Source organism: Scyliorhinus canicula, chromosome 23, assembly GCF_902713615.1.
Source record: "Scyliorhinus canicula chromosome 23, sScyCan1.1, whole genome shotgun sequence".
Taxonomy (NCBI): Eukaryota; Metazoa; Chordata; class Chondrichthyes; order Carcharhiniformes; family Scyliorhinidae; genus Scyliorhinus; species Scyliorhinus canicula.
Genome location: NC_052168.1, coordinates 5401365 through 5418848, shown reverse-complemented (window position 1 = coordinate 5418848; position 17484 = coordinate 5401365). Strand labels below are relative to the sequence as shown.

Below are 17484 nucleotides of genomic sequence, written 5' to 3'. Positions count from 1 at the left end.
AAAATGACCACTGAGCCAGATATCACTAAAGATGAACAAGAGCTAAGTTAAAGAGGTGGCTCTTGAGGAGAGGTTTAGGGAGGGAATACCTGAGCCTCGGGTGGAGACACTGGAAGGGGTGGCTGCCAGTGGCGAAACAAAGGAATTTGAGCAAGCAAGGACTTTGAACTTGAGGCATTGGCGGCTTGGGAAACCAATGTACGTTGGTGATAACAGTGGGTGATGGGTGACTGAGATTTGGTGGAATCTATAATATGGGCAGTAACGTTTTGGATGAACTCAAATTTGTGGAAGGTCAACATTTTGGAGGCTGACCAGGAGAATATTGGACATTTATTACCCACTTTAATCTTCAAATCAGTTTGAAAGCAAGGGAAAAAAAAATTTGTGTTTGTATAGCGCCATGGGTCTGTTCAAACCTCTTCATTGATAATTGACGCAACACTGCCTCTCCCTTAATTTCACTTTCTTGCTGTCTCAGCCCACTAATCATGATTTTCCCACACCTCTCCCCACATGATCATCTCATCCTTACACATCCCACCCCTCTGCTACATTCTGCCCAGTGGCAACAACTTTATTGGACGCGGGGAGTTTGGTCTAGTCTGGGTGCTGTTGTAGCTCAGTCCTACCCCTCCAGCCACAAGCCCTGCAACTCTCTGAGTAGCCTGACCACTTTTCCCACTCTTAACATTCTCTGCAAGTTCAAAACCTCCTCGGCTTCTGATCAAAGGCTCTGCACTATCGCTAGGACCATTTCAATCCTCCCACTTGGTTTCTTGTTCAAGCTGAATCCAAGGTCAATCTTCTGGTGAGCTCTTCTAAAAATAAATTTAGAGTACCCAATTATTTTTTTGTTTCCAATTAAGGGGCAATTTAGACTAGCCAATCCACCTGCCTTGCACATCTTTTGTCTGCAACACGGGGAGAATGTGCAAACTCCACATGGGTATCGGTGCCGTGAGGCAGCAGTGCTAACCGCTTCGCCACCATCCCGTCCCTGGTGAGCTGTTTGACCCTCGACTTGCGTTCAACCCCTCCTGAGTAAACTCTTGTGCTAACTCCCATTCCCCAATCTGCCTGATGCAAGCTGGTCTCCATTATACATTTTTGTGAAGCTTTTGCCAAGTTAAAAGGCACCATGTAAATGCAAGGTTGGCACGGTGGCACAGTGGCTAGCAATGCTGCCTAGCAGCGCCAGGGAACCGGGTTCAATTCCCACCTTGGGTGACTGTGTGGAATTTGCATTTTCTCCCCGTGTCTGCGTGGGTTTCCTCCGGTTGCTCCGATTTCCTCCCACAGTCCAAAGATGCCCCGAAAGTCATGCTGTTAGGTGAATTGAACATTCTGAATTCTCCCTCCGTGTACCCGAACAGCCGCCGGAATGTGGCGACTGGGGACTTTTGACAGTAACCTCATTGCAGTTTTAACGTAAACCTACTTGTGACAATAAAGATTATTATTAAGATGTGCAGGTTAGCTGGGGTTACAGGAATCGGGTGGGCTCAGGTAAGGTGCTCTTTTGGAGGATTGTTGCAGACCCGATGGGCCGAATGGCCTCCTTCTGCACTGCAGGGATTCCGTGGAAATCAAGAAAGCTGTTGTGTAGATTGACACGGTGACCGCAAAGACCAATGAGAGGAACAACCCGTCGATACCGCCCAGTCAGCTCTGTACGACATGCAGCCCGTTTAGTTTCCATAGAAGCTGACCGCAGAGAACGTGATCCTTCAACCCACTGCATCTGTGCCAGCTCTTTGAAAGAACTGACCATTCAGCCCCACTCTCCCTGCTCTTTCCCCATGACCTGATAAATTTATCCTTTTCAAGTATTTAATATCCTTTTTGAAAGAGTTTGAATCTGCTTCCACCACACTTTCAGCCAAGCATCCAGATCACTGCTTAAAAATATTCTCATCTCTCCTGCAGTCCTTTCGTCAATTATCTGAAGTCTCTGTCATTTGATTACCGACCCTTCTGTCGGAAACCGTTTCTCTTTATTTACTCGGTCAAAACATCTGGATAATATTTTTCCTTGATCAGCCCCAGCCTTCTCTAGATTCCCCACGTAACTGAAGTTTCCCCCATCCTTAAATCTCCTCTGCGCCCTCCTCTGCGAGCTGAACATTTCCAATAGTTGTTGTTGTGTTTGTTGTGCAGGCTATGTTCAGGGAATGAGTGACCTCCTCTCCCCAATACTGTACGTTACACAGAACGAAGTCGACTCCTTCTGGTGTTTCACGGGCTTCATGGAGCAAGTGGTGAGTGCCTTCCATGCCATGAATATTCTGCTTCACCTGGAAGAACTTGCATTTGTGTAGCACCTTTCGCAAGCTTTGGACCTCCTGAAGCGCTTGATAGCGAAGAAGTACTTTTGAAGTGTGGTCCCTCGTTAAAATGTCTAAACAGGTTCAAGGGTCTGGCACATTTAGGGTTGACGTGGGATTGAGTACAGCACTGCCCCCCCCCCCCCCCCCCCCCCCCCCCACCCCCCCAACGGCTCTGTCAAACATTAGACTGACCCCTAAGTGCAGATAATGTGTTTGCTTACATCGCTATCATCGGTACTGTACCCAGGTCCACATTAACTTTATATGTGCCGGAACCTTGGACTAAACATGCTGTAGGATGGTGATTATCGTTCCGTCATAATGAAGTCTTTGCAGTCTTAAATAGGTTAACTGTATCAAAGTATTTATTAACTACAAGAACTATTACAATAAAATGTTCGAGCCAGGGGCAGTTTCCATGCTTGTGCAAACAGCTCTTTCCTACTAGACTGACCCTTAGGTGTGGGTCATGTCTTATCTTGCATGGCCGTGTGGGAGATACTGCAGTCAGTCCCAATTTACCTTCTCTGTTCCAGACCGTTGTACTGCACATTCCACCAGTGCACGTCTGATTAGGAATATATGAAAAGGAGTAGGCCATTCAGCCCCTCGAACCTGACTCGCCATTCAATGAGACTGTGGCTGACCTGTGACCTAACTCTTCAGACCTGCCTTGGGCGTGTATCCCTTAATATCTTTGCTTAACAAAAATGTATCTCAGATTTAAAATGAGCAACTGTTCCAGCTTCAGCTGCTGTGTGTGGGAGAGAATTCCAAACCTCTACCACCCTTTGAGTGAAGACGTTCTTCCCAACATCTCTCCTGAACGGTCTGGCCCTAATTTTTAGACTGCGCCGCCTAGTTTTAGAATCTCCACCCAGTGGAAATAGTTTATCTTTACCTACCCTGTCTTTCCCTGTTAGTATCTTAAATATTTAAATCAGATCATCCCCATTATCTTCTAAATTCTAGTGAAAACAGGCCCAATCTGTGTAATCTCATCTCGTAATTTAACACCTTTAGTCCCGGTAACAGTTTAGTAAACCTATGTTGCTCTCCCTCCAAGGCCAAAATACTTTTCCTCAGGTGTGGTGCCCAGAACTGCTCACAGTGACTCTCGAGTGGGGTCTAACCAGGGTTTTGTAAAGCTGCAGCATAACTTCTGTCCTTATATCCAATCCTCGAGATATAACTGCTAGCATTCCATTAACCTTTTTGATTATTTTCTGCACTTGTGAGCCTTGCTCGAGTGAATACCATCGAGCTTAAGCCCCTCTCCCTTTGAGAGCATGCGAGATAGGGGATACAATATTTGCATCCCAACATACAAACGGTTTGGGCTGTCTCATTCGTTCACATTTAACCCCTTCAGGGTAATTAAATAGACATATAGGCAATGTAAAAAACAAACGAATCATTTTAAGTCCTCTGAACCTTTCAATTAGATTCCAGCCTCTAACACACTCCTGGGTAAAGGTAATTTGCAATATTTTTGGTAGGATTCTATTCTGTTCTTATTGGGTATAGAATGGACAATTGTGAACCTCTATTGCTGGTGTGCAATATAACTAATGCTCAATAGTCAGTGTGGTGAGGCTCTAAAATGCCTCTATAATGGGTGATTTTTTTTAACCTACTTGTCTTCAGGAGCAAAATATTGTGGGCGTTCAAAATCTGAAATTAAAAACAGAAAATACTGGAACCGCCTAGCATGTCTGACAACAGCTGTGCAGAGCGAGGCAGTGTTAATGCTTCATTTTGACGATTTTAAGCCTAGATCTGAATACAAGACATCGATCGGAGTCATGAACTCTTTCTCTCTCTCTGCCGCAGTTGCTGCCAGACCTGCTGCCTATTCTGTTGCTTTCAGGCGTATCTCCTGATAAAGTGAGATACTAAATCTCAGCAAGTGATCTGAACTCTCTGGCTGTGTAAACCCTGCCCCTCGCAGTACATAGTTAACGATCTCTCCCTTGCCTCTGGTCACAGCACCGCAACTTCGAGGAGAGTCAAGAGAGCATGAAGGAGCAGCTGGAGAAGTTGGCCCTGCTTCTGAGAGTCCTGGATTCTGCCCTCTGCGATTTCCTCGGTTAGTGAGCTAAGCTGGCACTCTGGTCTCTCTCTTTCCTGCGCCAATGATTGTCCATACCGTGTCTTCAAAGAGGTAATGTGGCTGTTGGAAATACTTTGCAGCTGTTGCTTCGATCAATGGGATCAGTGATGGGGGAGAGGTGGTGGCGCAGTGGTATTTTCACTGGACTGGTGGGCGAGAGGCCCAGGGTAATACTCTTGAGGACCTGGGTTCGAATCCTGCCACACCAGATGATGGAAATTGAATCCAATGAATATCTGGAATTAAAAGTCTATTGCTGACCATGAAATCGTTATCGAATGTCATTAAAAAACTCAGCTAGTTCACTGATGTCCCGTTAGGGAATCTGCCGTCCTTACCCAGTCTGGCCTACATATGACTCCAGATCCACAGCAATGTGGTTGACTCTTAAATGCCCCCTGAAATGGCCGAGCGAGACACTCGGTTGTATCAAATCACTACAAAGTTTAATAAAAAGGAAATAAACAGGAACTAGGCACTGGAAACGACAACAGCAAACCCAGCCCTGTCGACCATGTAAAATCCTCCTTAGTAACATCTGAGGGCTTGTACCAAAGTTGGGAGAGCTGTCTCACAGACTAGGGAAGCAACAGCCTGACATAGTCATACTCACAGAATCATACCTTACAGACAATGTCCCAGACACCACTATCACCATCCTTGCAATGGGTTTGTCCCATTGCACCGGCAGGATAGACCCAGCCGAGGTGGCGCACAGTGGTATAGAGTCACGAGCGAGTTGTCCTGGGAGTCCTCACCATCAACTCTGGACCCCATGAAGTCTCATGGCTTCAGGTTAAACATGGGCAAGGAAATCTTCCGATTACCATGTACCGGCCACCATCAGCTGATGAATCAGTATACTCCATGTTTAACACCACTTGGAGGAAGCACAGAGGGTGGCGAGGGCACAGAATGTACTCTGGGTGGGGATTTCAATGTCCATCACCAAGAGGGGCTCAGTAGTACCATTACCGACCAAGCTGGCCAAGTCCTAAAGGACATAGCTGCTAGACTGGGACTCTGACCAGTTGGGAGGGAACCAACAAGAGGGAAAAACAAACTAGACCTCATCCTCACCAACCTGCCTGCTGCAGATCATCTGTCCAAGACAGTATCAGTAAGAGTGACCATCACACAATCCTTGTGGGGACAAAGTCCCATCTTCACATTGATGATACCCTCCATTGTGTCATGTGGCACTACCACCGTGCTAAATGGGATAGAGTTCGAACAGATTTAGAAACTCAAGACTGGGCATCCATGAGGCGCTGTGGGCCATCATCAGCAGCAGAATTGTGCTTAACCACAATCTGTAATCTCATGGGCCAGCATAATCCCCACTCTACCATTACCGCCAAGACAGGGGATCAACCCTGGTTCAATGAAGAGTGCAGGAGAGCATGCCAGGAGCAACATCAAGCATACCAGAAATTGAGGTGTCAACCACAGGGCTACTTGTGTGCCAAACAACATAAACAGCAAGTGTTAGACAGATCTAAGCGATCCCAGAACCTAGGAATCAGATCTAAGCTCTGCAGTCCTGCCACATCCAGTCTTGAATGGTGATGGACAATTAAACAAATCACTGGAGAAGGAGGCTCCACAAATATCTCTAACCTCAATTATGGAGGAGCCCAGCACAGATGTGCAAAAGGTAAGACTGAAGCATTCGCAACGATCTTCAGCCACAAGTGCTGAGTGGATGATCCATCTCCGTCTCCTCCAGAGGTCCCCAGCATCACAGATATCAGTCTTCAGCCAATTCGATTCTCCCCACGTGATATCAAGAAACGGCTGAAGGCACTGGATACTGCAAAGGCCCCGGGCCCTGACACTATTCCAGCAATAGTACTGAAGACTTGTGCTCCAGAACTTGCTGCACCCCTAACCAAGCTGTTCCAGTACAGCTACAATACTGGCATCTACCCGGCAATTTGGAAAATTGCCCAGGTGTGACAAGAAAAGGGACCAATCCAACCCAGCCAATTACTGGCCAATCAGTCTACTCTCCACCATCAGCAGTGATGGAAGGGGTCATCAACAATGGTATCAAGCGACACTTGCTTAGCAATAGCCTGCTCACAGACACTCAGTTTAGGTTCTGCCAGGGTCACTCAGCTCCTGACCTTATTACAGTCTTGGCTCCTCTCTTTCTCGCCCGCTCCCCCTCGTGCTTTCTCGCCCTCTCCCTCTCATGCTTGCTCGCCCTTTCCCCCCTCGCGCTTTCTTGCCCTCTCCCCCTCGCGCTTTCTTGCCCTCTTCCCCTCGTGCTTTCTCGCCCGCTCCCTCTCGCGCTTTCTCGCCCGCTCCCTCGCGTGCTTTCTCTCCCACTCCCTCTCGCGCTTTCTCGCCCTCTTCCCCTCGTGCTTTCTCGCCCTCTTCCCCTCGTGCTTTCTCGCCCTCTTCCCCTCGTGCTTTCTCGCCCTCTTCCCCTCGTGCTTTCTCTCCCGCTCCCTCTCGTGCTTTCTCTCCCGCTCCCTCTCGCGCTTTCTCGCCCTCTTCCCCTCGTGCTTTCTCGCCCTCTTCCCCTCGTGCTTTCTCGCCCGCTCCCTCTCGCGCTTTCTCGCCCTCTTCCCCTCGCGCTTTCTCGCCCGCTCCCTCTCGCGCTTTCTCGCCCTCTTCCCCTCGCGCTTTCTCGCCCTCTTCCCCTCGCGCTTTCTCGCCCTCTTCCCCTCGCGCTTTCTCGCCCTCTTCCCCTCGTGCTTTCTCGCCCTCTTCCCCTCGTGCTTTCTCGCCCTCTTCCCCTCGCGCTTTCTCGCCCTCTTCCCCTCGCGCTTTCTCGCCCTCTTCCCCTCGTGCTTTCTCGCCCTTCTCTCCCACTCCCTCTCACGCTTTCTCGCCCTCTTCCCCTCGTGCTTTCTCGCCCTCTTCCCCTCGTGCTTTCTCGCCCTCTTCCCCTCGTGCTTTCTCTCCCGCTCCCTCTCGTGCTTTCTCTCCCGCTCCCTCTTGCGCTTTCTCGCCCTCTTCCCCTCGTGCTTTCTCGCCCTCTTCCCCTCGTGCTTTCTCGCCCGCTCCCTCTCGCGCTTTCTCGCCCTCTTCCCCTCGCGCTTTCTCGCCCTCTTCCCCTCGCGCTTTCTCGCCCTCTTCCCCTCGCGCTTTCTCGCCCTCTTCCCCTCATGCTTTCTCGCCCGCTCCCTCTCGTGCTTTCTCGCCCGCTCCCTCTCGTGCTTTCTCTCCCGCTCCCTCTCGTGCTTTCTCTCCCGCTCCCTCTCTCGCTTTCTCACCCGCTGCCTCTCGTGCTTTCTCGCCAGCTGCCTCTCGCGCTTTCTCGCCAGCTGCCTCTCGCGCTTTCTCTCCCACTCCCTCTCGCGCTTTCTCGCCTGCTCCCTCTCGTGCTTTCTCTCCCGCTCCCTCTCTCGCTTTCTCGCCCGCTGCCTCTCGCGCTTTCTCGCCCGATCCCTCTCGCGCTTTCTCGCCCGATCCCCCTCGCGCTTGCGGGCTCTCTTTCGGGTTCGCTCGCCCTCGCACGTTCTTTTTTTCTGACACACGTGGACAGACACACTCTTTATACTCCCAGGAGAGGAGAACCATCCGTTTCAGTATCTCAGCCTGAATGTAGCTTAAATAGAGCAGATAATTCTTTTCCCTGACAGCTGTTAATTGAAACCAGTTTGGACGGTCTCCATCCAACTCCATGGGGGCATGAATGGTGTAGCATTAGCAACCGGCAGTGTTCCTCCAGCCTCTCTCCCAGAGATCAAAGATAAATAGCTTCACTTTGCATCAGTTCCCAGGCCTCGGGCTGTGTTCCAGGAGCTGCTTCTGTGCATCTGGACGTGCATTGAGACAGATTCAGGCTCTGTGGTTAAATGGCCTGATGACAATCACTGTTTACATCCATGTTTGACATATGATGGTTTGAGTGTGATACTGGGAAGGTTTGCTGGGAACCCTGCAACTGGAACCCACCACCATAGTGGCAGAAACACAAAGAAGGAAAATAATCCATTGGAACATTCAGTAATGACATTATTCAAATACCAACACACAGCCTTTTTAAAAAAATAAGTTTAGAGTACCCAATTCATTTTTTCCAATTAAGGGGCAATTTAGCATGGCCAATCCACCTACACTGCACATCTTTTGGGTTGTGGGGGCGAAACCCACGCAAACACGGGGAGAATGTGCAAACTCCACACGGACAGTGACCCAGAGCCGGGATCGAACCTGGGACAATAGCGCCGTGAGGCAGCAATGCTAACCACTGCGCCACCGTGCTGCCCTAACACACAGCCTTTCTGATGTGTCCCACTGTTTGCAGTAGATGTAGTTTGGTTCATAGAATTTACAGTGCAGAAGGCGGCCATTTGCCCATCAAGTCTGCACCGGCCCTTGGAAGGAGCACCCCACTTAAGCCCACGCCTCCACCTCATCCCCCCCAATCTCACCCAACCCTTTTGGACACTTGAGGGCAAATTAGCGCTCCCGCTTTTTCTCGCCCGCACCCTCGCTCTTTTTCTTGCCTAACCTGTACACAGGGAGAACGTGCAGACTCCGCACAGACAATGACCCAAGCCGGGAATTGAACCTGGGACCCTGGAGCTGTGAAGCAACCGTGCTAACCACTGTGCTACCGTGCAGCCCACAGGGTCGCATTGTTGCTGATGCCCCTGGTGGAGGCTTTGTTCCTGGGATCCTTTGGAGTTGGTGGCGTTTCTTTCTGTGTGGGTGCGGAGTGTGTCTGATACTCCCTGTTGGGTGGTGTGTGAGAGCTGATCCTTGTTACGCAGCAACATTCCTGACCACTTTTCTCCCTCACCAGATTCCAGAGAGTCTGGGAACCTGTGCTTCTGCTTCCGCTGGCTCCTCATCTGGTTTAAGCGGGAATTCTCTTTCCCAGACATACTGCGGCTGTGGGAGGTGAGCACTCTCAATGTGAATCTGTTGTAAAGTGTGACCTGCAGTGGTCTGCAGACTGCACCGTTCTGATTGTATTACTTTGTAGGACTGTCTTTAATTGAGGCAGATGTTCCCACCATGTTAAAGTGACTGTGTGTATTCTGTGATTGTTCTCAAACTGTCCAAATTCTTAGATTGTTTCCAAATTGCTGATTACGGGCTCTCTGGGAACTGGTATTTTACATCAAATGTTTTTGTATGTGGCACACAAATGGGGAGAATAATCATCACAATATTGCAACAAAGGAGTGATAAGCTGGAACATTATCAGAGAGTGTTACAGTGAGGGGTATATCAGTGTTACAGTGAGGGGTCTATCAGTGTGTTACAGTGAGGGTATATCAGTGTTACAGTGAGGGGTCTATCAGTGTGTTACAGTGAGGGGTATATCAGTGTTACAGTGAGCGGTATATCAGTGTTACAGTGAGGGGTCTATCAGTGTGTTACAGTGAGGGTATATCAGTGTTACAGTGAGGGGTCTATCAGTGTGTTACAGTGAGGGGTATATCAGTGTTACAGTGAGGGGTCTATCAGTGTGTTACAGTGAGGGGTATATCAGTGTGTTACAGTGAGGGGTATATCAGTGTTACAGTGAGGGGTATATCAGTGTTACAGTGAGGGGTCTATCAGTGTGTTACAGTGAGGGGTCTATCAGTGTGTTACAGTGAGGGGTATATCAGTGTTACAGTGAGGGGTATATCAGTGTGTTACAGTGAGGGGTATATCAGTGTTACAGTGAGGGGTATATCAGTGTGTTACAGTGAGGGGTATATCAGTGTGTTACAGTGAGGAGACGGGTATATCAGTGTGTTACAGTGAGGAGACGGGTATATCAGTGTGTTACAGTGAGGAGACGGGTATATCAGTGTGTTACAGTGAGGAGACTATCAGTGTGTTACAGTGAGGGGTATATCAGTGTGTTACAGTGAGGAGACGGGTATATCAGTGTGTTACAGTGAGGAGACGGGTATATCAGTGTGTTACAGTGAGGAGACGGGTATATCAGTGTGTTACAGTGAGGGGTATATCAGTGTGTTACAGTGAGGGGTACATCAGTGTAATGCGGTGAGGGGTATATCAGAGTGTTAAGGTGAGGGAGGGGTATATCAGAGAGTGTTACGGTGAGGGATGTCGGGTATATCAGAAAATGTTACAGTGAGAGGTGGGGGTATATCAGAAAGTGTTACAGTGAGAGTGTGGGGTGTATATCAGTATTACAGTGAGGGGCGCAGTATATATCGAGGAGCGTTACATTGATGATCTATTCCACCATAACACAAGGACCTGTTGTGCTGTGTAACTCAGACTGTGCTGTCCCTTCTGTGAACCCGTTTAAATGTTTAGCCGGGCTGGGTCTTGTTGGTTTGGTGCCGCTTTGTATTTGTACTGTCTGCGGCATCTCGTGAGCTCTGTTTTTGTGCCCTTGCCACCAGGTACAATGGACAGGCCAGCCATGCCCAAATTTCCACCTGCTGGTCTGCTGTGCCATCCTGGATTCCGAGCGCGATGCACTGATGAACCCCAACTATGGTTTCAATGAAATACTCAAGGTAAAACCATCAGATATTTGAGAAATTTCCTTCCATTTAAAATATAATATCCTCTTCTATTTGGGTTCCATCTCTTTCCGTGAACCCGATGTGTTCGATTCACCATCTCATCAGGCGTTACTGCGGGGTCACTTTCCTAAAAGCTCTGGGAAAGGTACAACCAGCGTCTAGAGCCAAGCTGTAACAGATCTGAGTCTGTTACCCGCTGAAGACCATATTCAGTGCCAGTGTGTAGTGAGCTGCCTCTATAAGCAGTTCAACTTCCAGTTATGGTGACTTCCGTTCATTGACTCAGTAACGTGGGTGAGATATCCGTATGTGCAATGTGATTATCTACACACACATTCTTACTTGCCTGCACTCAGTAATGTTGCTAATTGACTTTATTAGTGTGCTTCAGTCTGTGCGGTGTCAGATGGAGAATTGGGAAATCCTCCCCCATCCCGCGTCCCCCAATTCCCCGTGCCACTTGTAACCCATGTCTAACAGGTGCCTGTATCTGAGCTCCTCTCCTGCTATTTTTCAGCACATCAATGAGCTGACCATGAGATTGAATGTGGAGGACATCGTCTGCCGGGCTGAAGCCATCTTTCACCAGCTAGCAGCCTGTCCGGTGAGTGTCCACGGGCAATGACCACAAGACCGTGCAGTACGCCAGTAGCTGCGTTAATTTTCCTTTTGCTGAAAAAGGACGTTTTGTCGAAGCTTTTCATCTTGCACTCATCAGGGCAATTGCAAGAATGCCAATATCCGTGGAAACAACAACTTTATATTGTTTGAGCAAAGGGTGCTGATTGGTTGACAAGTGAACTCTGGTCTGGTCGTCAGAGTTGTCCTAGAGAATGCACCAGTTAATGGTGACTGACAGTTAACTGCCAAACATTGGTTGAAAATGCACAGGGAGGGCGGCACGATGGTGCAGTAGTTCGTTCCCACCGCCGGGTTTCTGTCCGTGTGGAATTTGCACATTCTTGTGTCTGCCTGGGTCTTACCCCCACAATCCAAAGATGTGCAGGATAGGAGGATTGGCCACGCTAAATTAGCCCTTAATTGGGGAAAAAAAATAATTGGGCACTTTAAATTTAACAAAAAGAAAATGCACAGGGTCCTGTTCTTTTCAAACAGCAAGAACATGTACGCACATTGCGTCTGTTTCAGCTAAACAAAATCAGTAATAGCCATTCGCTGATTTATTCCTTTCGCTAATCGGAGTCAAACTGCCTGGTTGAAATTTTCAAATCCTGCTTGGCACTTAACCGTCAGTCACTGGTGCATTTTCCAAGGCAGCGCCTCTACCAGTCGGAGTCCACTTGCTAACCAATCGGCACTCTCTTCTCGTACAATTAATAGTTGTTTACCCTGCCATTGGTATTCTTGTGATTGCAGCGATGACTGCAAGATGAAAAAGTTTTGACAAAATGTCTTTTTTTCACCAAGCTCCCGTTCCGTGAGGCCAAATGGACCATTTATCTTTCTTTTCTGTGGGGTGGTTCCCGACAGATAAAAGATGTGAACATGAGCGGCAGTGGGGAAAGAGAGTTCAATGTTTCCCAGTCTTGTTCAGACTGGAATGACAAAAATACTTTTTTTATTTATAGGGGCTGAACAAAATCTGGGGAGCTGAGGACACTAACGAGTGGAAGTCATTAAAGTATTTCATAGGGGCATAGGAATGGGGGGGGGTTGGATGGAGATGGGGAAGGGTGGAGAAGGGGAATGGGGCAGGGTGGAGAAGGGGAATGGGGCGGGGTGGAGAAGGGGAGTGGGTGGGGAGGGGTGGAGAAGGGGAATGGGGGGGAGGGGTGGAGAAGGGGAATGGGGGGGAGGGGTGGAGAAGGGGAATGGGGGGGAGGGGTGGAGAAGGAATGGGGCGGAGTGGAGAAGGAGAGTGGGGGGGGAGGGGTGGAGAAGGGGAATGAGGGAGGGGTGGAGAAGGGGAATGGGGGGGAGGGGTGGAGAAGGGGAGTGGAGGGGAGGGGTGGAGAAGGGGAATGGGTAGGGAGGGGTGGAGAAGGGGAATGGGTAGGGAGGGGTGGAGAAGGGGAGTGGGTGGGGACGGGTGGAGAAGGGGAATGGGGAGAGGGGTTGAGAAGGGGAATGGGGAGAGGGGTTGAGAAGGGGAATGGGGGGAGGGGTGGAGAAGGGGAATGGCGGGGAGGGGTGGAGAAGGGAAGTGGGGGGGAGGGGTGGAGAAGGGGAATGGGGGGTGGGGTGGAGAAGGGGAATGGGGGGGCGGGGTGGAGAAGGGGAGTGGGTGGGGAGGGGTGGAGAAGGGGAATGGGTAGGGAGGGGTGGAGAAGGGGAGTGGGTGGAGAAGGGGAATGGGGGAGGGGTGGAGAAGGGGAATGGGAGGAGGGGTGGAGAAGGGGAATGGGAGGAGGGGTGGAGAAGGGGAATGGGTGGGGAGGGGTGGAGAAGGGGAGTGGGGAGGGGTGAAGGGGAATGGGGGGGAGGGGTGGAGAAGGGGAATGGGGGGGAGGGGTGGAGAAGGGGAATGGGGGGGAGGGGTGGAGAAGGGGAATGGGAGGGAGGGGTGGAGAAGGGGAAATGGGAGGGAGGGGTGGAGAAGGGGAATGGGGGGCGGGGGGGAATGGGGAGGGGTGGAGAATGGGGGGAGGGGTGGAGAAGGGGAATGGGTAGGGAGGGGTGGAGAAGGGGAATGGGTAGGGAGGGGTGGAGAAGGGGAATGGGGGGGAGGGGTGGAGAAGGGGAATGGGGAGGGATGGAGAAGGGGAATGGGAGGGAGGGGGTGGAGAAGGGGAATGGGAGGGAGGGGTGGAGAAGGGGAATGGGTAGGGAGGGGTGGAGAAGGGGAATGGGTAGGGAGGGGTGGAGAAGGGGAATGGGTAGGGAGGGGTGGAGAAGGGGAATGGGGGGGCGGGGTGGAGAAGGGGAATGGGTAGGGAGGGGTGGAGAAGGGGAATGGGGGGGGGGGGTGGAGAAGGGGAATGAGGGGAGGGGTGGAGAAGGGGAATGGGGAGGGATGGAGAAGGGGAATGGGAGGGAGGGGTGGAGAAGGGGAATGGGTAGGGAGGGGTGGAGAAGGGGAATGGGGGGGCGGGGTGGAGAAGGGGAATGGGGGGAGGGGTGGAGAAGGGGAATGGGGAGGGATGGAGAAGGGGAATGGGAGGGAGGGGTGGAGGGGAATGGGTAGGGAGGGGTGGAGAAGGGAATGGGGGGAGGGGTGGAGAAGGGGAATGGGGGAGAGGGGTGGAGAAGGGGAATGGGGGGGCGGGGTGGAGAAGGGGAATGGGGGTAGGGAGGGGTGGAGAAGGGGAATGGGGGGAGGGGTGGAGAAGGGGACTGGGTAGGGAGGGGTGGAGAAGGGGAATGGGTAGGGAGGGATGGAGAAGGGGAATGGGTAGGGAGGGGTGGAGAAGGGGAATGGGGGGAGGGGTGGAGAAGGGGAATGGGTAGGGAGGGGTGGAGAAGGGGAATGGGGGGGTGGAGAAGGGGAATGGGTAGGGAGGGGTGGAGGGGAGGGGTGGAGAAGGGGAATGGGGGGCAGACGCGGAAAGAGGGACGGAGGGAGGAGGGGTGATCGGCACAAGGTGAGTGATGCTTCCTCCTCTCCCCAGTGAAGATTGCCGAGGTGGAGAGCTGATCACTGTCTTTCCTCTGTCTGTACAGCAACTGCAAAGGGGCGTGCGGCAGATCCTGGGTCTGGCTGAGGACACCACCCCGACCCCCAGCCCCAGCTCGGGCTCTGGCATCGGCAGCTCCCCCCAGGCCCTGTCCCCCAGCCAGACGCACGAGTCGGAGCTGACGGACAGCGCCTCGCACAGCCTGCCCGACAGCAGCATCGAGATTCTGCACACCGAGGACGGCACCGTCGAATCCGGCCAGAGCCCGTAAGTGCCGGGGTCGGGCAAGGGGGCCGGCACCCGTCCCTAACGGGGAAACCTAAATCTGGACCAGGACATTTCGAAACACTTTTTCACCAAAGCCTTGAGCGGGAGGTTCACTGCAAAACTTTGGAAATGAGACAGAATCCATCTGGTTAATTCCCATACAAATGGGCAACATCCTTTCTCTACTGAGTGAGCTTTGATCTGGATGGTTGATAGCTTGTTTCAATTCCTGTTGGAATTCTGAAGGAAGCTAACAGACCATTTGGAACGTAACTAACTATAACATTGTAGAATGCAGTTCCTCCCTCCCTTGTACTGTTTTTCTGAGGAATTATACATCATTTCTATTTTGTGGGTGAGGCAGAATTGTCGGCAAGGGGACAGTAAACGATGCGTAAGGCAGCTCTCTACCATCCATCGCTTTGGCTCTGTCTGTTGGCCGAGTGAAACCAAATCCTTCTCTTTCTGTCCAAGGTAAATAAGGGACAGCCTCCAGTGTTAACAGGATTTAATTAATGGTGGGAGAAAGTGGAATACTTGCCCGCTGAACACCCTAACATCACGCCACACTCCTTCAGTCCCATGGTCTTCCAATGCATTGTCGGCCTCCAGGCGCAATGCCTCGATTTCCCCAAGTCTGCCAGTCGACTGATCCATTTTAAGACGAGCCTTCCTTGCGTTTGGTGTTGGCCATCCTTCAGACGAGACTGGTGTGAAGGGATACCGTTACCGTGACAGCATAAATCAGACTGAGGAATCCATCCATCCAGACTGGGGTTTTGTGCCTTGGGATAGGATGACAGTCTGGTTACCTGGTTACTGCAATCTAGGGAAACCCCGTGAGCTGTGAGCATCCCACAACGTCGAACGGTATTGGCTGGCAGGAGAAATCCTGAGTCCAGGCTGCTGACATAAATTTTTTCTTTGTGCCAGCGGGAAACTAGTTGCAATTGGTCACCTCCAAATCATTCGGTACGAACCTCATTTCATAAAAGGCTGGCACTTGACCCGTCGGTTTGAATCCGATGGCTATACCTGGGGTTAAACTAACGGACCAACTCACTATGAAATTCTTTTCCCTTCAATCTATTCTGTTTCAAGAAGAATCTTTTCCAGCTTCTGCGCAATTAAATTAATTTGTCCCCCATGGCTCTGCCCTCGAGAGGCACTACCACATGAGTACCACGCACCCAGTGGGTTGTAGCCTGTAGCCAGTGAGACCGATGCTATCCTCCACTGCATCAATTTATTCTACGCGACGGCAGCTGCGATCTTCAGAGCTCCAGGAGGTGGGGGGATAAGAAACTAGTTGCTCAACGGGTCTGCAGTAACCGTGGCAGCGGTCCCTGTCCGTTTTAAATGTGCAGGGGAGGGTGGGAACGACAGATTGGAGGGAAGGAGCAGCTTGTCACGTGTAGGGAAGAAACAAGCAAATGGGCTGCTGGAGGAGACCTGATGGCCCCAGGATTGGTCAGCCGCTGAAGGGTAAGGCCCGTCTAACCTGTGAAACAAATGCCTCATTATGTGTCATCCCAGCACAATCCTGTGCTCACCCCCCGACCCCCCCCCCCCCTTTCCTGCCTCCCTCGGGTGACAATGAGTCTGTTAGTCACCACATTCCACACACACACACGTGTAAAAGATTCATGACACCTGCTCACAACTGGCTGAGTCGACAAGACTTTCGCTTTGACGCTAGATCAGATATTCCAGGCCAACTTTGTGCGTAACCTAGGTTGTCGTTCCGGTGCCACACTGAGGGGACACTGCTCTGCCAGGGGTGCCACCTTTAATTCACCTAATGCTGTGGCATTACGCCAAGCCCGTCAAATTCAGATGCGCTGAATAATACACACCGCAGCCCCAATTGGAGAAAAAAGTGAGTTTTCCCAATGCCCTAGCCAACATTCCTCCCTCAATTTAACACCAGCCAATACAGATTAACCAGTTGTTCACTTGATTGCTCTCTTGGGGAACTTGCTATTGCAGAAATGTCTGCATATTAATCTACGTGTTTGACTCTAATTAAGTACTTTGAGTCACTTCTGTGTTAAGATGCTATATATGCAATGGATTTTGTTCCAGTAAAATATTTACAGTGATGCTGGTAGATTTGGCTGTGTGACATCCTCTGAATTGCCACCAATGAGGGGAACCAGCGATCGAGACATCCAAAGGCTTTCTGTTCTGCGCCTGAACTTTAACAACCCGTGATTTTATTCCATCTAAAAATTGGTTGGTAGACCTTCTTTAATAGACGCCAGATTTATGTTAAGGATATTTACAAAACCAGTGTAATCGGTACATCTAATTTAATGTATGTCTTACAAATTTATCTTCAATTGTGCCACTCCGATGGATTGGTGATACGTTATTCTCACAACTTCAAATTAGGTTTAGAATGAGTGGGAGTGTGCAGAGTAACGTCCTCTCTCTGCGTCCCAGTGCAGACTGGTTAACCTTGTTTTGCACATTCACTGGGGTTTCTCTTTTTTTTAACTTAAAAATTTTTTATTCCAAACTATTCGATCCTCTTGGTAGTAGGCCTGCCACAGAGAGCTGCCACGACTTTTCCATCCTAAAGATCAGGTAAATGGCAAATATCGCATGTGCTGTTCTTTCATAGGACCAATAGCAGTTCTTTGGAGGGAGCTTTGCTCTGTATCTAAACCGTGCTGTACCTGTCCTGGGAGTATTTGATGGGGACTGTGTAGAGGGAGCTTTACTCTGTATCTAAC

General features: G+C 50.5%; 1 protein-coding gene across 1 annotated transcript in view; it reads left to right on the top strand.

Moving 5' to 3' along the window:
* tbc1d17 (TBC1 domain family, member 17) overlaps positions 1–17081 on the top strand; it is a 41575-nt gene extending 24494 nt beyond the window's left edge. Inside the window, exons 12-17 of the mRNA XM_038783503.1 lie at positions 2161–2261; positions 4320–4419; positions 9209–9306; positions 10779–10895; positions 11422–11508; positions 14526–17081. Coding sequence (XP_038639431.1) covers positions 2161–2261; positions 4320–4419; positions 9209–9306; positions 10779–10895; positions 11422–11508; positions 14526–14750 — 728 coding nt within the window. The 3' untranslated portion in view covers positions 14751–17081. The remainder of the gene's footprint in view (positions 1–2160; positions 2262–4319; positions 4420–9208; positions 9307–10778; positions 10896–11421; positions 11509–14525) is intronic.
* Positions 17082–17484: the final 403 nt, after the last annotated feature.